The sequence below is a fragment of the Aegilops tauschii genome, chromosome 7 (genome assembly GCF_002575655.3).
Source record: "Aegilops tauschii subsp. strangulata cultivar AL8/78 chromosome 7, Aet v6.0, whole genome shotgun sequence".
NCBI classification, from domain to species: domain Eukaryota; kingdom Viridiplantae; phylum Streptophyta; class Magnoliopsida; order Poales; family Poaceae; genus Aegilops; species Aegilops tauschii.
The window spans coordinates 611,978,490-612,002,741 of NC_053041.3; the positions used below are offsets into that span (position 1 = coordinate 611,978,490).

General features: G+C 46.5%; 1 protein-coding gene across 4 annotated transcripts; it reads left to right on the forward strand.

The window, feature by feature from the left end:
• The first annotated feature begins 13,496 nt into the window (after positions 1-13,496).
• LOC109767334 (uncharacterized) lies at positions 13,497-23,865 on the forward strand. 4 transcript variants are annotated; one of them, XM_020326097.4, is made up of 4 exons: positions 13,497-14,141; positions 15,086-16,078; positions 18,060-19,514; positions 21,755-23,865. In XM_020326097.4, exons 1-4 carry the CDS (start codon positions 13,671-13,673, stop codon positions 22,784-22,786), a joined length of 3,951 nt encoding a protein of 1,316 aa, XP_020181686.1. In that variant the 5' UTR covers positions 13,497-13,670; the 3' UTR covers positions 22,787-23,865. The 4 variants fall into 4 exon arrangements, with proteins under 4 accessions (XP_020181686.1, XP_020181688.1, XP_020181687.1 ...); XM_020326099.4 differs by having other exon boundaries at positions 18,060-19,295; XM_020326098.4 differs by having other exon boundaries at positions 15,086-15,769; positions 18,060-19,733.
• Positions 23,866-24,252: the final 387 nt, after the last annotated feature.

Consider the following 24,252-nt stretch of genomic DNA (forward strand, 5'->3'; position numbering starts at 1 on the left):
ACGTCACCGGGCTGCACGTGTGTTGAACGCGGAGGCACCGTGGTTCGGCGCTTAGATCGGAATCAACCGCGATCTGAATCGCTACGAGTACGACTCCTTCATCCGCGTTCTTGCAACGCTTCTGCTTAGCGATCTACAATGGTATGTAGATGCACTCCCCTTCCCCTCGGTGCTAGATTACTCCATAGATTGATCTTGGTGATGCGTAGAAAATTTTAAATTTCTGCTACGATCCCCAACAGACTATGCTTCAGTCGCCCACCCCCAGTCGAATGGACAAGCTAAAAGAGCAAATGGATTGATTCTCAAAGGACTGAAACCCCGACTGATGTATGATCTCAAACACGCAGCAGGAGCCTGGGTCGATGAACTTCCATCAGTGTTGTGGGGACTGAGGACGACTCCCAATCGGTCGACTGGCATAACTCCATTCTTCTTGGTTTATGGAGCTGAAGCTGTACTTCCGAGTGACTTGCTCCACAATGCGCCCCGAGTTGAGCTTTTCTCAGAAGATGAAGCAGAACAGGCACGGCAAGATGCAGTTGATCTCCTAGAAGAGGAAAGAGAGATGTCCTTGATGCGGTCGACCATCTATCAGCAAGACCTGCGTCGATTCCACGCCAGAAACGTGAGGGGTCGAGCATTTCAAGAGGGAGACTTGGTTCTTCGAGTGGATCAACAAAAACCACACAAGCTTGCTCCTGCCTGGGAAGGCCCCTTCGTTGTCACAAGAGTGCTCCACAATGGAGCGTACCACCTCTACAACATCGAGCACAAGAAAGACGAGTCGCGCGCTTGGAATGCGGAGCTGCTCCGCCCCTTTTATACTTAAGCACTCAGTCTGTTGAGATGTAATAAGAAGCACCTTTGTAGTTTGTTTATCAAAGACAAGAGTTTTACAATCTTTTGAAATGATTGTCGTTGCTTACGTTTGTGTGTGAAATCCCCTAGTGGGTGAGCAAGCCTCTCACTCGAAGGCTTAGCTGCGAATCCATTTCGCCTAAGTTTGAAAAATCCTACCGAGTGGTGAGCAAGCCTCTCACTTGGGGGCTTAGCTGCAGTCCAGTACTCGCCTAAGTTTGAAAAATCCTACCGAGTGGAGAGCAACCCTCCCACTCGGGGGCTTAGATGCAGCCCAGTACTCGCCTAAGTTTGAAAAATCCTACCGAGTGGTGAGCAAGCCTCTCACTCGGGGGCTTAGCTGCAGTCCAGTACTCGCCTAAGTTTGAAAAATCCTACCGAGTGGTGAGCAAGCCTCTCACTCGGAGGCTTAGCTGCAGTCCAGTACTCGCCTAAGTTTGAAAAATCCTACCGAGTGGTGAGCAACCCTCCCACTCGGGGGGCTTAGCTGCAGTCCAGTACTCACCTAAGTTTGAAAAATCCTACTGAGTGGTGAGCAACCCTCCCACTCGGGGGCTTAGCTGCAGTCCAGTACTCGCCTAAGTTTGAAAAATCCTACCAAGTGGTGAGCAACCCTCCCACTCGGAGGCTTAGCTGCAGTCTAGTACTCGCCTAAGTTTGAAACACATCCCTATCCGCAAGAACAACGAGGTGCAGGTCAACTGCAACCTTCTCCTCAGAGCTACGCCACAAGTACAACGTACGCTCCATCCCTATCCACAAAGATGACGAGGTGCAGGTTGACTGCAACCTTCTCCTCGGAGCTACGCCACAAGTACAACGTACGCTCCATCCCTATCCGCAAGGACGACGCGGTGCAGGTCGACTGCAACCTTCTCTTCGGAGCTACGCCACAAGTACAACGTACGCTCCATCCCTATCCGCAAGGACGACGAGGTGCAGGTCGACTGTAATCTTCTCCTTGGAGCTACGCCACAAGTACAACGGACGCTCCATCCTCATCCACAAGGACGACGAGGTACGGGTCGACTGGGATCTCCTCCTCAGAGCTACATCTCAAGTACAAAGATTATTCCGAATGAAGAGCAAATTCCACTCGAAGGCAAACACAAGCATATTCAGAGATAAACCGAATTCAGATAAATCCTAAGGTTCCGACCGCGGATTAAAGTACTCGGGCATCAAGCCCGAAGGAGTTTAACGGTTACAAAATCGCTCGGCATTCCGAGGCAAATTTAAGGTGGGGCATAAAAGTTTGTTCACTCCGCAGGAGGAGGGCTGGCAGGCTCGACGAATTCGTCCAGGTCGATTCCGTCGGCAATCCGAGTGGCAGCAGTAATGAAGGTCTCCATGAAAGATTGGAAGTCATGCTTCTTGGTGTTGGCAACCTTGATCGCTGCCAGCTTCTCTTCTCGCGCTTCCTTACAGTGGACACGAACCAAAGACAGAGCCACATCAGCGCCGCACCGAGCAAAAGACTTCTTCCATTCTTGCACTCGACCGGGAATCTCATTAAGTCGAGTCATCAGAGACTTGAGGTCATTCTGGAGCGTTGCCCTGGCCAGAGCGCTGTGTCGATCCGCGACATTGCGACCTTCAGTCGAGAAAGATAATCAACAACGCCAGCAACACGAGATTCCAATCGCAGTACATTCATGGTAGCCTCGTCCTTCACCGGAGAATAGATGGGGTCCAAGCTTGTCTCAACTCGCCCAGTCTCTTCCTCGAAGTTCCGGCAAAATTCTGCACGTAGAATTCAAAGATGAGTCAGCAGTTGTATATCGAATCGACAATGACAAGTCAGTCAGTTCAAAGAAAATACCTTCAAGCATGACGAACAGCTTCTTGGCAAGACCTCCCAGATAATTCTCCAGATCGTCCCTCTTGCGAGCAATGCCTTCCATCTTCTCGTTCAGATTGTTCTTGTCCTTCTTCAGACGGGTCGCTTCCTTATTAGCTTCATCAAGGGCAGTTTTTAGCTTGGCATTTTCTTCCTCCAGTTTGCCGACTGAAGCTAGCTTCTGTTCGGCGAGTGCAGTTTTCTCGTCAGCTGCTTTCTGGGCGGCCGCAAGATCTTGGTCCTTTTTCGCCAAAGCTTGATTCATTTTCTCTAAAAGAAACAGCGCTCGGTTCAGAAAAAACAAAATAGAATCTGGTACAGAGACAAATCAGTCGGCAAGCTTTCTCTTACCAGCAGCTTCATCCTTGGCCTTCTGCAGATTTGTCTTGGCCAGTTCCAGATCGAGGTTGAGCTGAATCTGTTTTTTCTCCAATTCAGCAAAACAAACTCCGAGTTCACAAGATTTCTGTAATCAAGGGACAGTCAATTGACAGATGGAAAGATTAGTTACTTCAGAACAATAGTTCAATAAATTCAAGTTGTTTTCAGACCATAGTCGACTGCCCGCAGTCAACCACGGTCTCGGGGACTACACCCAGTGGGTGCACTTAGCGTGCCCCCACTGGTCCAGTTTCCACTCGACGTGGTCTGTCCAGGCCGAATGCAAAAAAAAGAGGATCTAAGACCATAGTCGACTGCCCGCAGTCGACCACGGTCTCGGGGACTACACCAAGTGGGTGCACTTAGCGTGCCCCCACTGGTTCGGATTCCACTCGACATGGTCCGTCCAGACCGAGTGGAAAATTTAGCTTCTCAGACCGCAGTCGACTACCCGCAGTCAACTATGGTCTCGGGGACTACACCCAGTGGGTGCACTCAGCGTGCCCCCACTAGTTCAAAAATCCAATCGACACAACCTAGTCGACCCAAGATACAAGTTCGCTCAGTGGCAAATCAAAACACCCAGTGGGTGTACAGATGCGAAGCACAGACAGTTGAAAAGATTCTTTGAAAGAAAGTTTTCAGGTAGCATATCCTAACAGAACAAGCTAAAAGAGTCAGTCGGCAATCTGCTAACCTGGACGTTGCTCTAGAGAGCGGAGCTGGCATCATAAGCAGCTTGGCTGGCTTCCCGCACCATCTTCATCTTCTCCATCATAATGCCCGCCTGGCGTATAGCCTCTTTGGCGGCACCCACCTGGTCCTCTGGGACGTAATGTGCAGCAAAAAGTGAAGGTGGATCGGCAGGAGTCTGCGCGGCTGACGCTGAAGGCTGAGCACTCGACAGTGGTATGGCAAAGGTGACAGAGGTCCGATTGGCATCGCCGGCTTCCTGGATTACCGGTTCCGCCACCGGCGTCGACTGAGGCGCCTTGCCAGCGGATGTTTTCCTGCTTCTTCTCCCCAAGGGCCTCTGTGGCTCATCTTCGTCGTCGTCTGGGAGATCGATGATGTTGGGAGGAGCTGTAAAAAGGTCAATCGCCAAAAATTCATCCTCGTTGGTTGTACCACAGTCCAATCGACAAAGCAAAGACAAGATCACAAATATTATACCTGGGTTGGAGGTGACCGCATCTTCCATGTCCTCATCCTCATTTTTGTAAGCAGAGGTCCCAGAGGTAGCGGCACTGCTAGTTTCAAGATCCATTCGGTCAAATCAAGGAAAAATAGACAACGCAGAATTCCGGGTAAAACTGAAGACAGGACACTTACGCAGAGGCAACAGGGATGTCGATTTTGATTCTGGGCAGCGCCTTTCGGGTCTTCTGCGGTACGACCTTGGATTGTTTCGGAGCCTTTTCAGTCGGCGCCGGAGAAGACGTCCGAGGACGCTTTGACGACTGCCCGGTCTGAGCGGTTGCCTTGTCGCGGGCGCTTGCGGGATCGTGGGTGAGCTTGGATCGCCTTTCCCTACGGGGAGGGGAGTCGACCTCTTCTTCATTAGTCGGGTCGAAGCTCTCTCGTCCCCTTCACCATCGGAATGCCACTCGCCGCTCTCGCCTCCGCTCGCCTCCCCCTCCGGATCCTGCTCCTGCTCTCCGTTGGGCATCGAATACATCTCAGTAAGAGCCTAGAAGACAACAAGCAAGACAAAAGTCAGTCGGTTGATTGCAAGCAGTTACATGATAAATCAAGATAACACTCGGCAATTCAGAGTTGGACCTTGTCTGGTTGGTGCGAGTTGTCGAGTGGAGGGACTCTCCTGGCCCCCCTGGGGTTATCTTTGTTGCTAGTGATACCCCTCAACCACTTCTCCACCGTATCCTCGTCGACTTCTTCTGGATGGATCCGAGTGGAATCGTCAATGCCCGAATACATCCACATCGGATGGTCATGGGCTTGAAGCGGCTGAATGCGTCGCCTGAGAAAAAATTCCAACAGATCCATGCCGGTCACGCCATCATGGATGAGCTGGACCACTCGCTCGACCAGCACCTTCACCTCTGCTTTCTCCCCCGGGGTCACTTTCAGGGCGGAAGGTTTCTCTACTCGAGCCATGGAAAAGGGGGGAAGTCCAGTCGACTGACCGGGAGTCGGCTGGTCTTTGCAGTAAAACCGGGTCGATTGCCACCCTCGGACTGACTCGGGTAGGATTATGGCTGGGAAAGATCTCTTACCCCTCATTTGGATTCCAAGACCCCCGCACATCTGGATCACTTTTGTCCTCTCATCACTCGGATTAGCTTTTTTGACCGACTGGGAGCGACACGTGAAAATGTGCTTGAAAAGGCCCCAGTGTGGTCGACAACCCAAGAAGTTTTCGCACATGGACACGAAAGCGGCAAGATACACGATAGTGTTGGGGGAAAATGATGAAGTTGTGCTCCAAAGAAGTTCAAGAAAGCTCGGAAAAAAGGATGGGGAGGCAAAGAAAACCCGCGGTCGATGTGGGTGGCGAGGAGGACGCACTCACCCTCCTGCGGTCGGGGCTCAGTCTCGTCCGCCGGGAGCCGCGCGGATCCGTGGGGCATCAATCCCTCCTCGGCCAGATCATCGATGTCGTCCTGGCAAATCGTCGACCGGATCCAATCTCCCTGGATCCAGCCGCGCGGCAGACCGGACCTCGAGGAAGATCCGCCCCGGCTGGACTTCTTCCCCTTCGCCTTCACCGTCGCCTTCTTCGCGCGCTCCAATGCCACCGTCTTCTCCTTCCCCATCGCAGCGGACAGAGCTCGAACGGAGCAGCGGCGCCAGGGCAGGGGCAGATGCGGTGGAGAAAACAGAGAAGGAAGAGGAAGAATGGGAGTGCACTGTTTAAAAACCCCGGACCGATGCCTTATATGAGGTCGCTTCCGAGTGACTGACTTGTGGACCCGGGCGATCTTATCAAATCCCGCAACAGTCGCGCGAGCGATACGTGGCGAAAAAGGCGGCACGGAAATCGAGGCGGCCCTGGCTTATCCAGCCCGATTGCTGCGACCTCCTCCGCCCCGCGCGCTTCCCAAAAATTCGAATCCCGCGAGATCTGCGGGCAGCAGAACAACCTGTCAGACGGAAGATTTTCTCCATATCAACACTCGAAGCTTTTCAGTAAAAGTTCACTCGACAAAACCAAGAATGGATCAAGGCGACTGAAAAAGGAAGTTGATGTCACCGTGTTGATTCATCGATCCCAACGGGACACTCCCAAATTGCAAGAGCTGAATCGGAAGTATTTTCAATTCCTTCTCCACTCAAACCCTGAACCATTCGGGGGCTAATGATGAAGCTATGTACCTAGGGTAGGGTCATAGGCCTGACCTAGACACCCCCCCAAGGACATCACCCTAAAACCAGAAGTATTCGAAGGGTACCATCATCCACTCGACCATAAACATTCCACTTGGAAGAATCACAGTCACTCGACCGTAACGGGAACCACTCGACATACAGAAGATCTAAAGTCAGTCTGCATGGCAACGGTCGGGCGTTTATTCTTAGACTTAATGATCATTTATAGCACTTTATTACAGACGTTACCTGTAACGCTCTTTCTTTATGTACATTGAACCCTGTGTAATGGAGGGGAGCTGGGGTCCTGGCGCACTCTATATAAGCCACCCCCCTCCTCTGGGACAAGGGTTCGCACACCCTGCAACACACACACGCATAATCCAGTCGACCGCCTCCGGGCTCCGAGACGTAGGGTTGTTACTTCTTCTGAGAAGGGCCTGAACTCGTAAAACTCGTGTGTACAACTTCACCATAGCTAGGATCTTGCCTCTACATGCCTACCCCCCATTCTACTGTCAGTCTTAGATCCACGACACTCACCACGTCATCTCCCGGTCAGTTGGATTGGGCCGAGGACCCCCACGGCCGTTTACTCATGGGCCGGTTCGGACAGCCGATGACATGCACGAGGAAGATTCCACAAGACTTGGTGATCAAGACAAGGACTCCTCTCCACCGGCGTATTCGACTAGGACTCTTGTTATCCTAGGCCTCTGGAACATTATATAAGGCGAGGCCAGGCTAGTCGCTAGATCATTACGACATTACTCATCATACCCTTAGGTCTTAGACCACAACATATGATCTCGAGGTAGATCAACTCTTGTAACCATATATTCATCAAGATCAATCAAGCAGGAAGTAGGGTATTACCTCGATAGAGAGGGCCTGAACCTGGGTAAACATCGTGTCCCCTGTCTCCTGTTACCCATCGATCCATGACACATAGCTTGGGACCCCCTACCCGAGATCTGCCGGTTTTCACACCAACAGCCGCCCCTCTCCCTAGTCCAATTCGGACTAGGCCTTGGGGGGCACGCGGCCTGCCCTAGGCAGCCCCTCTCTCTCTCCCCTAAAGCCCAATAAGGCCCATATACTCCCCGGCGAATTCCCGTAACTCTCCGGTACTCCGATAAATACCCGAACCACTCAGAACCTTTCCGATGTCCGAATATAGCCTTCCAATATATCGATCTTTACGTCTCGAACATTTCGAGACTCCTCGTCATGTCCCTGATCTCATCTGGGACTCCGAACAACCTTCGGTACATCAAAACACATAAACACATAATACCGATCGTCACCGAACGTTAAGCGTGCGGACCCTACGGGTTCGAGAACTATGTAGACATGACCGAGACTCATCTCCGGTCAATAACCAACAGCGGAACCTGGATGCTCATATTGGCTCCTACATATTCTACGAAGATCTTTATCGGTCAAACCGCATAACAACATACATTGTTCCCTTTGTCATCGGTATGTTACTTGCCCGAGATTCGATCATCGGTATCTCAATACCTAGTTCAATCTCGTTACCGGCAAGTCTCTTTACTCGTTCCGTAATGCATCATCCCGCAACTAACTCATTAGTTACATTGCTTGCAAGGCTTATAGTGATGTGCATTACCGAGAGGGCCCAGAGACACCTCTCCAATATTCGGAATGACAAATCCTAATCTCGATCTATGCCAACCCAACAAACACCTTCGGAGACACCTGTAGAGCATCTTTATAATCACCCAGTTACGTTGTGACGTTTGATAGCACACAATGTGTTCCTTCGGTATTCGGGAGTTGCATAATCTCATAGTCATAGGAACATGTATAAGTCATGAAGAAAGCAATAGCAACATACTAAATGATCAAGTGCTAAGCTAACAGAATGGGTCAAGTCAATCACATCATTCTCTAATGATGTGATCCCGTTAATCAAATGACAACTCATGTCTATGGCTAGGAAACTTAACCATCTTTGATTCAACGAGCTAGTCAAGTAGAGGCATACTAGTGACACTCTGTTTGTCTATGTATTCACACATGTACTAAGTTTCCGGTTAATACAATTCTAGCATGAATAATAAACATTTATCATGATATGAGGAAATATAAATAACAACTTTATTATTGCCTCTAGGGCATATTTCCTTCAATAGCTAGTTCACCTTTATAAGCACAAAGTATATTGAGCACAAATTAAAATAATATATTCATTAATTTCCCTAATCGGCTGATGTATGTTGGTGGATGCATGCATGGTCAGCCAAATTCGTCTTCTCCAGCTCTGCTTTCGGTTCTTTAAGAGCCTGTTTTGCACTGCCCAACTGGGAAAGTGTCTCCTCCTTCTCATACATCATCTCAGCAAAATCTAATTTTAAAAAATCTGAGCTCATTCTTCATCTTTCTCTTTTTCCCGTATCTTGAAATATTCTTCAGCGTTGAGAATATTTTCTCAAAGTTTATCTCTATTCTCTTCTTCATACATGCTCCAAAGCATGGCCACTCTTGATCAACCCATTCCAGGTAAGAACACTTTCTTTCATCCTATAATACTTAAAACTAAATCAATTACAATTGTAGAAAAAAATGAGTTTCTAGCAACTTAGAAAATCATTATATACATATTTTGAAAAACTGAAGAAACACATTAACTATGGCATATCCCTTCTTAGGAAGTTCAATGTGCAAATGAATTAATTACTACTGAGAACAACCAAATTCAAGAATACACAAGCTATAATTAACTGCAACAACGCTACAAATTCTTAGTCATGTATAATAACAAATTAACCATTTTATGAGAAAGCTAAATATAACTGCAATAGCACAACGACATTGTTTGAATGATATCAAATTAATACTAACAGGTATGTACACGCACAAATTTAATAACATACAACTAATAGCACTAAGGCCCTCCACTATGTAGACCAAAACATGTGCCAAATCGCTGAAATTAACCATTTTAAGATCAAAGTCGATTGAGGTTGACCTGACCGCGAATTTGCCGAGGATGTTTGGTCCCGACGTATCGGGTACAAGAGGCCTAGCATTCAGAAGTAGAAACGTGACTTTAGATTACAAGCCAATGGGAATGTAAATAATTATTTGGTGGAAAATGTTTCTAATCTGCAGTCCGTCTTGTCAGAATCGCTGAACTGAGTGATGTGATGATAATTTGCCAACACGGCCCAATATCTTCATCTTTTTCTTGCATATGCAACGACCCTTGAGGCCTCACATGTGGTGATCTGCAGTTTTGGGTAGCAACATTACAGAGTTTAGGCAAGGTTTCTTGGAGCTACACATTCCTTTCGCTTTCATACTTGTCTACGTGCCGACTGGTCTGTGACTGTGAGAAGCAAAACATTATCCTATTAGACTTTTTTTAAGGTACTAAAACAAGTATATCAGCAAAACAACTGATGGAAAAACATTTTGCAAAAGAGGTGCAAAGTCACTTTGTGGATGTTCCTTTACAATTGGTTGCTCATACTTTTCCTCTTGATAGATACGTATGTGGTTGGAAGTTCTGTACATGAGAATGTTTCTGTACTGCAAATTTGCCGCACAAATTTCTTGAAAGGCTTTCAGTTTTTTAGAGAGAGAGAGAGAGAGAAGTGCTTTCAGGTTGGAATGAGGCTCGTCACCAACTGGGTGTAAAACTTGGGAATGAAAAAATTGAATCAATTGTCTCATTCGCTAAAGAGTGCACAAGAAGCACCTACAAGTGTCGGTACAACAGCCAACAGGATACAAGTTTCACTACAGCAGGATGTGTGGCCTCAACCTTTTCTTCCCCACGAACTTGTGACCTCATTCCATGTCTTTTGACATATTATTTTAGGGCCATTTGCATTTCTATCCCTAACTCGAACCACCTAATCAGATATACCCTTAATTCGAAAGCCTGCTCAAAAATGCCCCTTCGCCGTTATGTGCACTTATAAAAATGCCCTGCCGTTACCGTCCGGTCAAAGGCCTTTGACCGTCAACGGGACGTTTTCTGGACATTTCTCCCCCTCTCTCCATGTGTCACTTAAGTGTGGGACCCGCTCAAAGAAAAATAAAAATAAAAAGCTCTCTCTCTGCCTGTCTCACTTACACGTAGGACCGAAAAGAAAAAAATATCAATTTCAAATGGGGCCCACATGTCATTGTTTTATTGTTTTTTGAAAAGGTACCCACTTATTTATTTTAGGGGCGGGCCCACCTCTCATCTACACGACGGAGCTTGAACTCCGGCGAGCACGGGCGCTCCGGGGTTGGCTCGGGACTGTGCGGGAGCACACTAGGGCGAGCTGTGAACGGTCCTGGAGCAAGGCGGGGTCACGGGGTGGTCTGCAAGGGCACTGGGAGTTTGTAGGGCAGCTCTCCGGCGATGAGGTCCTGTGGAAACGGCGGAAGGCGCCAGGCACGGGCAAGCTACAGAGGGTGAGGGGACTAAAGAACGTGAGCAAACACATAAGTGGCTCACTTATTTGATGAAGGCATGATCCAGGAGGCTTGGGATTCAACAGAGCGACGACCTCGTCGTCCACGGCGGACGGCGGAGCGAGGCGATGCTGACACGGTGGCTCGGGAATGAAAGGCTCCGCAGCGAGGGGTCCATAGGGTTTAGAAGCACCAGATGTCGACGAGGGAGCCAAGATAGAGCATAGGGACGGCGTAGCAAGGAGATCGAGGCGCGGCAAAGCATCACCGGAGGGGGAGAAGATGACATCAACCACACTGACTTGAGGCGTTATACTTCAATTAATTTGGTGTGGAAGTCGAGGACGAACAGGCGGATCCCCTGGACAAGGCTACGGGTCGTGGGGTTCCCGTTGGCCGCCTGCACGACGAGCAGCACCGGGGCGGACGGACATGATTCCCGCGGACCACGTCTTTGTCGCGTGGCAGAGAGAAAAGAGGGGGCGGGGGGTGGACCGATTCAGAAGGAGGTCATAAGGGGCCGGAGCCGTGCAGCACCTCACCCCGGCGAGGCTGCTGCTAGTTGCGTGCGCCCCCGCCGGAGTTGAGAGAGAGAGAGAGACAGGGAAGATTTTTTTAGGATGGGTCCTACATGTAAGGATTCAGAGAGAGAGATTTCATTTTGGTCCCACATGTAGGTGAGACAGGCAAAGAGAGGAGAGAGAGAGCCTTTTCTTTTTCTTTTTGTTTGAGTGGGTCCCACACGTAAGTGGCACATGGAGGGAGGGGTAGAAATGTCCGAAAAACGTCCCATTAACGGTCAAAGGCCTTTGACCGGACGGAAACGGAGCGGAAGGGCATTTCTATAAGGTTGCTTAACGGTAGAAGGGCAAATTTGAGCAGGCTTTGAAATTAGGGGCAAATCTGAGTAGTGGGTTCGAGTTAGGGACACAGATGTAAAAGACCCATTATTTTATTTTGAGGAAAGACACCAATGAGCGTCCTGTATCTGAAAATTATAAAGTAAAACATTAACCAATACAATATCTAGAAATTATATGGAAAAATACAATATAAAGACAACAATGCACAAAAACAACACAAATTTAAATTACGCCCGACGGACATCTTAAACATGCCTCAAACATCCGGACTGACCGGCACCCCTCATATCCAGCCAAATATGGGGCGGATATGGGGGCACCCGGATACGCCCGACGCGCCATGTCGGACCCAACAGCTGACCCACCTAAAAATGCAGCAAATCCATCAAATCGACCTACCGGATCCATTTGATCTCTTCCCTCTTCTTCCTTCTCCTCGACGTCCGTCTCGTAGCTCCGTCGCCGCGCGCGCTCCACAGCGATTCCTAGCCTCTGCGGCGCCAGCTCCAGCAGAGCAGTTCTCTCTCCCATCCTCGCCGCCGGGGGCGTCGTCGCCAGCCCGGACGCCACCGCGGTACGTCCAGCAACTCTCTGGCTCCGCCTTGCGCTCTATGTGTTCGACACATTGTCTGACCGGATTTTTCGTGATTTTATTATGAAAAATGATGAATTCCGATGCTTCGTCGGACGAGGAGTATGGACCGACGGAGCTTGATCAAATGATTCAAAATGAGTTCCTTAATTCCTCGGATTCGGATGAAGAAGTGGACATGATCATGCTCATGAGTATGCAAGAAGAAATGGACCGGCAGGTGGAGCATATTCTCAACTTCAAGGGCTCAATCAAAGGGAGAAGCGTGATCAATCGAGATATGGTGTCCGGAGCACGTCTATTGCAGAAGGACTACTTTGCTCCGAACCCAACTTTACTGGATGATCCATGGTTTCGCCGCCGTTTCCGCATGCGAAAACCATTGTTCTTGCCCATTGTGAAGGGAGTGGAGGCACATGTCAAGCTCAAAAGGGATTGTTGCGGCCAACATTCTTTCTTTGTTAACCAGAAGTGCACGGCTGCTACGGGAATGCTTGCACTTGGTGCTGCCGTAGAGTTCTTTATTGTGCTATCCACCATCATTCTCTCTTTTTTAGACGATGTAGATAGATCCGTCATGCATTTAATCTTGTACTGTTGAATTGAAAAAAGACTTATACATTTTGAACCAAAAGGTAGCTTGACATATAAACCATCCGAAATCTTGTTCACTCAGAGACAGAGGAGGCTAGGGTTTTGGGATTTATTTGAGACAAAATGCCGGATTGCTCGGTACCAACATTTGTTAATCACGTGCAACATTGACGTGTATGATGGACGTGTATGCATTTGCATGGATTTAAGAGTCCGGATTTGAGTTATGTGGATGTCGGGGCATAAAATATGAGGGACCGGTGTGTGCCGTTCAAAGACGCGTCCGGACACGCCCACGGGTTTATAAGGGGCCGGATTTGCCAAATCTGGATGTAGATGGTCTAAGCTACAACGAGAAGGGTTTTTGGAGTGTCAATGATCAAGAAGGGGGGACTCGGCTATACCCCAAACCAGAGTTGAGTGGCACGGCACTACAGCGGATCATGCTACAGTACATGGGAAGCCTGCTACGTTCTTCGTGCTCGTTTTCGTCCCAAGGGGGAGAGAGTCTGTGCAGAGGCAACAAGTCAACGTGTGGCTGACTGTGGGTCCGCCTTGCCGTGGGAGTATGAGTGAAGGGTCTGAACAGAATCTGAAACTCTCATCCTCCCCCGTCTTCGTCTTCTCCTCCTCTGCTTCTCTCTTCTCTTCCCCAATTCCCCCTCAAACCCTAGCGACCGATCCGTGAGTTCCCTCCGGCGCCGGCGCCGCCGCTCCGATCGCTCGCCTCTCCGTCAGCCCCAGCCCGCCGTCCGCGCCGCGGCAGCAGTCCATGGATTTCCGCTTCGGCGCCGGCGACCGCGGGCCGCCCGGCTATACTTCGTCCGTCCCAGGGCCTTTGCCGCCGCCGCTGGAGTGGCAGGCGCCGCCGCGAGAGCTCGTCATTCGCGAGCAGGTGACGCGGCGGCTCACCGAGGAGTGGGCCAAGGGCGATCCCGCCTTCGCCCGTGACCTCAACAGGGGGTTCGGGCCCGACCCGTTCTTCGCCCCCGATCGCTTCATGCCGCCGCCACCGCACGCGCCGATGCCGATGCCGATGCACCCGCTCCCGCACGCGCCGCCGCCGGTGCCATTCGAGGAGTTCGGGGGCTGGCAGGGATTCGGGCCTCCTCGCCTGCACGTGCACGCGGGGTTTGGGGAAAGGACGCGGTTTCTCTTCGGGGCGAGGTGGGGGTCCACGCCGCGGCCAGATCCGAAGCACAAGCTCAAGCTGCTTGAGGTCGAGCCTTCCGGGAGACCCGAGGTATGTGGGCACAGACGAATCTTCTTCCGATTATTCAGGCCAAGTCATTATCATCGTCGTGCCACGCCTGAAGTTCTTTTCCAGATTCGGCATGAAAAATCTTTGCTTTCCTCAGAAGCACCTTCTGTACCTCTGTTGTGTCGTTTCAGAGTCACGCGCACCATCTGTTCTGAAGTTGATTTCCAGATTCGGCATTAAAAACTGTCACCTGGCTCAGGAATTCCTTCTGTATTCCTGTTCTGTCATTTCAGGGTTCTGCACACTGTCTGTTCCTTTTTTAGCTCAGTGTTGCTGTACATTTTATGCTTATTTCACTTGCCTTATTTGATTTGACTTTAGCAGCAACGTTTAGTTTTGTGGAAAATCTCGATCTCTCATCAAGTCATGCATAAGTGGGCAATCCTTGCTATCAAGAGGAAATATTTCTTTGCTTAGTTCAATGGAACACCAAATTTGGTAGGAATAGATCGGGACAATTGCTATGATACAGAATATTGCCCTTCCAGATAACTGAAATAATCAGCTAAGGTATACTCCCTCCTTCCCATAATGTAAGAGTATGATTTAGGCACATGGTGTGAACTTGAGTGGAAAAGCGAGTATTCCTTTTGCAGAAAAAAGGTGACAGGTGAACAGACTGATTCTTGTCACCACTGTTTGGTGAAAGTTATGAGGTTATTTTTGGTGGTAATAATATTGCTTACTGGGTACATCAAGGCTCACATCAGAGTCAGAGTTTGAAAGGATGCTGACGATTTCCCATTGATTCTACTTCTCTCCATGCATTGATTGGTATCTGTAGCTGTAGAGAGATACTTTCAATCATGAGACATAGTTTCAACTTGCAACCATCTGAATAATCATAACATGCTATTATTTTAGAGCTACAAGATGTTGTTACATATGCACACCTGATTAACTATTGCGTTGAATCTTCATCTCAGGCTCTTTCACCGAAGGTTCCAATGATGAAGAGTAAAGCAGATGCAAATGCTGCAACTATTGTACCAAAGAAAGTACAGAAACTAGCCGAGGACTGGAGTTGTGCACCACCATACCAGGTTAGTGCACCATCTGAATCTGGTCTAAATGAGCATCTTGGAGGAAGAGAACATAAGGCAAAGTTGGCACAATGTGGCGTCAGCAAGGCGACCAAAGGTAACAAAAGCTGCTTGCAGACGACCACTGGGAATGTGAACAACACAGATCCTTGTGATGCACCTAAGAAAATATGCATGCTAGTAGACAGTGCAACATGTGAAGCTGGTCTAAATGAGGATCTTGGAGGAAGAAAACATGAGGCGAAGTTGGTACAATGTGGCGTCAGCAAGGCGATCAAAGATGACAAAAACTGCTTGCAGATGACCACTGGGAATGAGAACAACACAGATCCTTGTGATGCACCTAAGGAAATATGCATGCTAGTAGATGGTGAAATGCATGAAGTTGTTTGGAAGAACAACTATCTGTGGTGTGATCGCTGCAGAGTCAGGTGTGATAGTAAAGTCATCATGGCTGGCCATCTGCGGAGCAAGAATCACAGTAAGTTAAACAAGGTTTGGACATCGATAAAGGCCGTGAGGACAAATACCGATACTAAGGAAGGTTTGCCTTCTTGTGGAAGTCAGGTAAGTACAAACAGCCCTACTGAAATTCCAGCGGTAATTGAAGGCGACATAAATATGACCACCGGAGTAGATGAAAGCGGCCCTGTAGAAAATGCAGTCCAGAAAGAAATCCATCCGCGGAGCAAGAAGCACAGTAAATTAAATGAGGTTTGGACATCGATAAAGGCTGTGAGGACAAATACCGATACTAAGAAACAAATCCATACGAGGAGCAAGAAGCAAGGTAAATTAAACAATGTTTGGACATCGATAAAGGCTGCGAGGACAAATACCGATACCAAGGAAGGTTTGCCTTCTTGTGGAAGTCAGGTAAATACAAACGTCCCTACTGAAATTCCAGCGGTAATTGTAGGCGACATAAATCTGACCACCGAAGTAGATGAAAGCAGCCCTGTAGAAAATCTAGTCCAGAAAGAAATCACAAGAATGGCCACCATATGGCAATGTTTTCTTCTTAAGTTTCTTTGATACTGGTAATCAAGGTAGGAATCTTGCAAGTCTTCGAATCCAGTTCAACAGATGGCTTATAAGGTACTCCCTCTGTAAAGAAAAATAAGAGCGCTTAGATCACTAAATTAGTGATCTAAACGCTCTTATATTTCTCTACGGAGGGAGTATCTAACTTGATTACTAGTGTCTAAGCAACTTTGCAAGAGAAACATTGCTCCCTAGAAGTATGTGTTCTTGTTACTACCTGGCATGTCTTTCAAATGGAGATGACTTAATTATGTAGAATATACCCAGTTTGAACTTTGCCTAAGCTGCTTCTGTGGTACTTCTAGCCAGTTTTGATTGTCGCCCTCTGTTTACATTAATGTGAGTAGGTGGGATGGGTTGAGCTGGTGATGAGTATGGTTTCCCTGAGTGCTAACCTGACTCTAGTTCGTAATTTATTTAGGTCTTTTAGGTGTGGCTCAGGTTTTACTTTTGCATATGTTGTGTGGAAAGCTGCTCGTTTGAGTAGTTGCAGCACATACTCATCGGTAGCTGTTTCAGAAAGAGTGCAGTCACCGGTGATATAGTGATTAGAGGCATATATGTTATCCAAGCATCCTGATGAGAAATATCAGCCAAAAATGCTTCTAAAGCTGTAAATCCCATGAAAAATGAGGTGTAGATTCCAACGTTTCTTGACTGACTTATAATGCTCAGGAAGGTTGTGCTCTGTATGCATGCAAATTTCAGTGTCAAAGGAGTACAATGCTACTCGCAAGATATTTGGCACTGACATTTTGGATTAATGTAGAATATGGCCTTCCTTGGTATCATAAATGATGGTCGTTGAAACTTCTGCCCTGAGTATTCATGGAATTTGTGACTTTACAAAGTTTTTTGCTGTATATGCCCTCGATAGTATCGTCCACAGCAGCTTATCTCAGGTGTTGCTGGGAGAAACACAACAAATCATGGGAGATCAGAAAACCCAGTGAACAGCATGGCAAGCTTGCAGCGAAGAAGTGATCCATGTTCTGTTGTCCTGCTGTTTATTTCTCTTAGGCCAGAGTTCCGATGTCTCTGCATTGCTCAGCTGTTCTACCTTCTCTAGTTTGAATTCCTGATTGTTATAATTTGTACCCCAGATAGATCTGGTGTTATACATAGCCTGGGTTCCCGTATATTCTGAAATAATCTATACTGATGTCTGCCCTACTAGCTTGTGTTTGCTCAGAATGTACATAGCTAGACAGATAGTAAGTAGCTCGTTACACCTCTTGTCTGTGCATTACATGCGACATGAACACCGGCCACATTGTGACCTTGTGAATGTTTACACAAAACAGGTGATAAACTGATTCAAGTTTGGAATTTATTTAGTTGTTTTAGGTGTCAGGGTTTGCTTCTGCATATGTTGTGCTGAAGTTGTTCTTTCTTAGTAGTTGCAGCATGTACTCACTAATAGCTGTTTCAGAAACAGTGCACGCACCAGTAATCTAAAGAGAGTATTCCTTTTTGTAGCAAAAGGATGACAGGTGAACAGACTGATTGTTGTCACCACCGTTTGGTGAAAGTTGTGAGGTTATTTTTGGTGGTAATATTGCTTACTGGGTACATCAAGGCTCAGATCAGAGTCAGAGTTTGAAAGGATGCTGACGATTTCCCACTGATTCTACTTGTCTCCATGCATTTATTTGATTGGTATCGGTAGCTGTAGAGAGATACATTCGATCACGAGACATAGTTTCAACTTGCAATCATCCGAATAACCATATAACATGCTATTATTCTAGAGCTACAGGATGTTGTTACATATGCACACCTGATTAACTATTGAATTGAATGTTCATCTCAGGCTCTTTCATCAAATCCAAAGGTTCCAACGATGAAGAGGAAAACAGATGCAAATGCTGCAACTACTGTACCAAAGAAAGTACAGAAACTAGCCAAGGACTGGAGCTGTGCACTATGCCAGGTCAGTGCACCATGTGAAGCTGCTCTAAATGAGCATCTTGGAGGAAGAAAGCACAAGGCAAAGTTGGCACAGTGTGGCGTCAGCAAGGCGATCAAAGATGACAAAAACTGCTTGCAGACGCCCACTGGGAATGAGAACAGCACAGATCCTTGTGATGCACCTAGGAAAATATGCATGCTAGTAGACGGTGCAACATGTGAAGCTGGTCTAAATGAGCATCTTGGAGGAAGCAAACATAAGGCGAAGTTGGCACAATGTGGCGTCAGCAAGGCGATCAAAGATGATAAAAACTGCTTGCAGACGCCCACTGGGAATGAGAACAGCACAGATCCTTGTGATGCACCTAGGAAAATATGCATGCTAGTAGACGGTGCAACATGTGAAGCTGGTCTAAATGATCATCTTGGAGGAAGAAAACATAAGGCGAAGTTGGCACAATGTGGCGTCAGCAAGACGATCAAAGATGACAAAAACTGCTTGCAGACGACCACTGGGAATGAGAACAGCACAGATCCTTGTGATGCACCTAAGAAAATGTGCATGCTAGTAGACGGCGCACCATCTGAAGGTGGTCTAAATGAGCATCTTGGAGGAAGAAAACATAAGGCGAAGTTGGCACAATGTGGCGTCAGCAAGGCGATCAAAGATGACAAAAACTGCTTGCAGGCGACCACTGGGAATGAGAACAGCACAGATCCTTGTGATGCACCTAAGAAAATATGCATGTTAGTAGACGGTGCAACATGTGAAGCTGGTCTAACTGAGCATCTCGGAGGAAGAAACATTAAGGCCAAGTTGGCCCAGTGTGGCGCCAGCAAGGCAATCAAAGATGACAAAAACAGCTTGCACACGACCACTGGGAATAAGAACAGCACAGATCCTTGTGATGCACCTAAGAAAATATTCTTGCTAATAGATGGTGAAATGCATGAAGTTGTTCAGAAGAACAAACATCTGTGGTGTGATCGCTGCAGAGTCAGGTGTTATAGTAACGCCACCATGGCTGGCCATCTGAGGAGCAAGAAGCACAGTAAATTAAACAAGGTTTGGACATCGATAAAGGCTGTGAGGACAAATACCGATACTAAGGAAGGTTTGCCTTCTTGTGGAAGTCAGGTAAATACAAACGGCTCTACTGAAATTCCAGCGGTAATTGAAGGCGACATAAATATGACTACCAAAGTAGATGAAAGCGGCCCTGTAGAAAATCCAGTCCAGAAAGAAATCCATCTGCGGAGCAAGAAGCACAGTAAATTAAACAATGTTTGGACATCGATAAAGGCTGTGAGGACAAATACGGAGACTAAGGAAGGTTTGCCTTCTTGTGGAAGTCAGGTAAATACAAACGGCTCTACTGAAAGTCCAGCGGTAATTGAAGGCGGCATAAATACAACCACCGAAGTAGATGAAAGCGGCCCTGTAGAAAATCCAGTTCAGAAAGAAATCCATCTGCGGAGCAAGAAGTACAGTAAATTAGACAAGGTTTGGACATCGATAAAGGCTGTGAGGACAAATACCGATAGTAAGGAAGGTTTGCTTTCTTGTGGAAGTCAGGTAAATACAAACGGCCCTACTGAAATTCTAGCGGTAATTGAAGGCAACATAAATATGACCGCCGAAGTAGATGAAAGCGGCCCTGTAGAAAATCCAGTCTTGAAAGAAATCACAAGAATGGCCACCATATGGGCAATGTTTTCTTCTTAAGTTTCTTTGATACTGGTAATCAAGGTAGGAATCTTGCAAGTCTTCGAATCCAGTTCAACAGATGGCTTATAAGGTACTCCCTCTGTAAAGACATATAGTAGTGATCTAAATGCTCTTATATTTTTTTACGGAGGGAGTATCTAACTTGATTACTAGTGTCCAAGCAACTTTGCAAGAGAAACATTGCTCCCTAGAAGTATGTGTTCTTGTTACTCCCTGGACATGTCTTTCACATGGAGATGACTTAATTATGTAGAATACCCAGTTTGAACTTTGCGTAAGCTGCTTCTGTGGTACTTCTAGTCAGTTTTGATTGTCGCCCTCTGTTTACGTTAATGTGGGTTGGGATGGGTTGAGCTGGTGATGAGTAGGTAAACAGGGTTGAGCTGAGTGCTAACCTGACTCTAGTTCGTAATTTATTTAGGTCTTTTAGGTGTGGCTCAGGTTTTACTTTTGCATATGTTGTGTGGAAAGCTGCTCATTTGAGTAGTTGCAGCACGTACTCATCAGTAGCTGTTTCAGAAAGAGTGCAGTCACCGGTGATATATAGTGATTAGAGGCATATATATTTTATCCAAGCATCCTGATGAGAAATATCAGGCAAAAATGTTTCTAAAGCTGTAAATCCCATGAAAAATGAGGTGTAGGTTCCAACGTTTCTTGACTGACTTGTAGTGCTCAGGAAGGTTGTGCTCTGTATGCATGCAAATTTCAGTGTCAAATACAATGCTACTCGCAAGATATTTGGTACTGACATTTTGGATTAATGTAGAATATGGCCTTCCTTGGTATCATAAATGATGGTCTTTGAAACTTCTGCCCTGAGTATTCATGGAATTTGTGACTTTAGAAAGTTTTTTGCTGGATATGCCCTCGATAGTATCGTCCACAGCAGCTTATCTCAGGTGTTGCTGGGAGAAACACAACAAATCATGGGAGATCAGAAAACACAGTGAACACCATGGCAAGCTTGCAGCCAAGAAGCGATCCATGTTCTGTCGTCCTGCTGTTTATTTCTCTTAGGCCAGAGTTCCAATGTCTCTGCATTGCTCAGCTGTTCTACCTTCTCTAGTTTGAATTCCGGATTGTTCCACCTTCTCTAGTTTGAATTCCGGATTGTTAGCCTACCCCAACTGGTTTGGGACTAAAGGCTTTGTTGTTGTATAGATCTGGTGTTATATATAGCCTGGGTGCCTGTATCTTCTGAAATAATCTAGACTGATGTCTGCCCTACTAGCTTGTGTTTGCTCTGAATGTACCTAGCTAGACAGATAGTAAGTAGCCTGTTACACCTCTTGTCTGTGCATTACATGCGACATGAACACCGGCCACATTGTGACCTTGTGAATGTTACACAAAACAGGTGATAAACTGATTCAAGTTTGGAATTTATTTAGTTGTTTTAGGTGTCAGGGTTTGCTTCTGCATATGTTGTGCTGAAGTTGTTCTTTCTTAGTAGTTGCAGCATGTACTCACCAATAGCTGTCTCAAAAATAGTGCACGCACCAGTAATCTAAAGAGAGTATTCCTTTTGTAGCAAAAGGGTGACTCGTGAACAGACTGATTCTTGTCACCACTGTTTGGTGAAAGTTATGAGGTTATTTTTGGTGGTAATATTGCTTACTGGGTACATCAAGGCTCAGATCAGACTCAGAGTTTGAAAGGATGCTGACGATTTCCCACTGATTCTACTTGTCTCCATGCATTTATTTGATTGGTATCGGTAGCTGTAGAGAGATACATTCGATCATGAGACATAGTTTCAACTTGCAATCATCCGAATAACCATATAACATGCTATTATTCTAGAGCTACAGGATGTTGTTACATATGCACACCTGATTAACTATTGAATTGAATGTTCATCTCAGGCTCTTTCATCAAATCCAAAGGTTCCAATGGTGAAGAGGAAAGCAGATGCAAATGCTGCAACTACTGTGCCAAAGAAAGTACAGAAACCAACCAAGGACTGGAGCTGTGCACTATGCCTGGTTAGTCGACAATGTGAAGCTGCTCTAAATGCGCATCTTGGAGGAACAAAGCATAAGGCAAAGTTGGCACAGTGTGGCGTCAGCAAGACGATCAAAGATGGCAAAAACTGCTCGCAGACGACCACTGGGAATGAGAACAGCACAGATCCTTGTGATGCACCTAAAAAAATATGCATGCTAGTAGACAGTGCAATGCATGAAGTTGTTCGGAAGGACAACTACCTGTGGTGTGATCACTGCAGAGTCAGTTGTGATAACTACGCCACCATGGCTTGCCATCTGCGATGCAAGAAGCAGAGTAAATTAACCAAGGTTTGTTCATCGATAAAGGCTGTGAGGACAAATACCAATACTAAGGAAGGTTTACCTTCTTTTGGAAGTCAGGTAAATACAAATGGCTCTACTGAAATTCCAGCGGTAATTGAAGGCGACATAAATATGACCACCGCGGTAGATGAAAGCGGCCCTGTAGAAAATCCAGTCGGGAAAGAAATGACAAGAATGGCCACCATAAAGGCTGTGAGGACAAATACCGATACTAAGGAAGGTTTGCTTTCTTCTTGTGGAAGTCGGGTAAATACAAACGGCTCTATTGAAATTCCAGCGATAATTGAAGGCGACATAAATATGACAACCGCAGTATATGAAAGCGGCCCTGTAGAAAATCCAGTCCGGAAAGTATTCACAAGAATGGCCACCATAAAGGCTGTGAGGACAAATACCGGTACTAAGGAAAGTTTGCCTTCTTCTTGTGGAAGTCAGGTAAATACAAACGGCTCTACTGAAATTCCAGCGGTAATTGAAGGCGACATAAATATGACCACCGCAGTAGATGAAAGTGGGCCTGTAGAAAATCCAGTCCAGAAAGAAATACAAAGAATGGCCACCATATGGGCAATGTTTTCTTGCTAAGTTTCTTAGATACTACGAATCCAGTTCAACAGATGGCTTATAAGGTATATTACTTGATTACTAGTGTCTAAGCAACTTTGCAAGAGAAACATTGCTCCCTAGAAGTATGTGTTCTTGTTACTCCCTGGACATGTCTTTCACATGGAGATGACTTATTTATGTAGAATGCCCAGTTTGAACTTTGCCTAAGCTGCTTCTGTTGTAGTTCTAGCCAGTTTTGATTGTCGCCCTCTGTTTAAGTTAATGTGAGTAGGTGGGACGGGTTGAGCTGGTGACGAGTAGGGTTTCCCTGAGTGCTAACTTGACTCGTTTGTAATTTATTTAGGTCTTTTAGGTGTGGCTCAGGTTTGCTTTTGCATATGTTGTGTGGAAAGTTGTTCGTTGATTAGTTGCAGCACATACTCATCAATAGCTGTTTCAGAAAGACTGTGGTCAGCATTAATATATAGTTGTGAGCTCAGATGCATATATATTATCCAAGCATCCTGATGAAGACAGAAACCGGCATATATGAAATATTAGGCAAAAATGCTTCTAAAGCTGCAAATTCCATGAAAATGAGGTGTAGGTTCCGACGATTCTTGACTGATTTATAGTGCTCGGGAAGGTTGTGATATGTATGCATGCCAAATTTCAACGTCAAATTTTGGTACTGAAATTTTGCATTAATGTTTGGTACTGAAATTTGGCATTAATGTAGAACATGGCCTTCCTTGGTATCTTAAATTATTTTAGAGATGATCTTTGAAACTTCTGCCCCGGGTATTCATGGAATTTGTGAGTTTAGACAGTTTTTTGCTGGATATATATACCCTCGAAAGTTTCGTCCACAGCAGCTTATCTCAGGTGTTGCTGGGAGAAACGCAACAAATCATGGGAGATCAGAAAACTCAGTGAACAGCATGGCAAGCTTGCAGCCAAGAAGCAATCCATGTCCTGTGGTCCTGCTGTTTATTTCTGTTAGGCCAGAGTTCCAATGTCTCTGCATTGCTCTGCTGTTGTACCTTCTCGAGTTTGAATTCTGGATTGTTATAATTTGTACCCCATATAGATCTGGTGTTATATCTTCTGAAATAATCTATACTGATGTCTGTAGCTTGTGTTTACTAAGAACATACCTAGCTAGACAGATAGTAAGTACTCCCTCTGTCCAGAATTACTTGTCATAGAAATGGATGGAAATGAATGTATCTAGAACTAAAATACGTCTAGATACATCCATTTCTCCGACAAGTATTTCCGGACGGACTCCATTTCTCTGACAAGTATTTCCGGACGGAGGAAGTAGCTCGTTACACCTCTTGTCTGTGCATTACATGCGACATGAACACCGATGTGGAATATGGTATTCCTAAGTATTGTAAATTGAAGTGGTCTTTGTAACTTCTGCACGGAGTATTCATGTTATTGTGTGACTTTTTTTTTTGAGAGTGCGCCTAGGTGTATCATATTTTTATAGAAGGCGG

What these genes read in the sequence shown, in the direction of transcription:
- LOC109767334 (XM_020326096.4), top strand. Translation starts at nt 13,671, where the DNA reads ATGGATTTCCGCTTCGGCGCCGGCGACCGCGGGCCGCCCGGCTATACT. An exon ending in AGCCTTCCGGGAGACCCGAG is followed by an intron (nt 14,142 to 15,085) that starts GTATGTGGGCAC and finishes TCTTCATCTCAG; the next exon opens with GCTCTTTCACCGAAGGTTCC. An exon ending in TGCTTTCTTGTGGAAGTCAG is followed by an intron (nt 19,734 to 21,754) that starts GTAAATACAAAC and finishes TGTTCATCTCAG; the next exon opens with GCTCTTTCATCAAATCCAAA.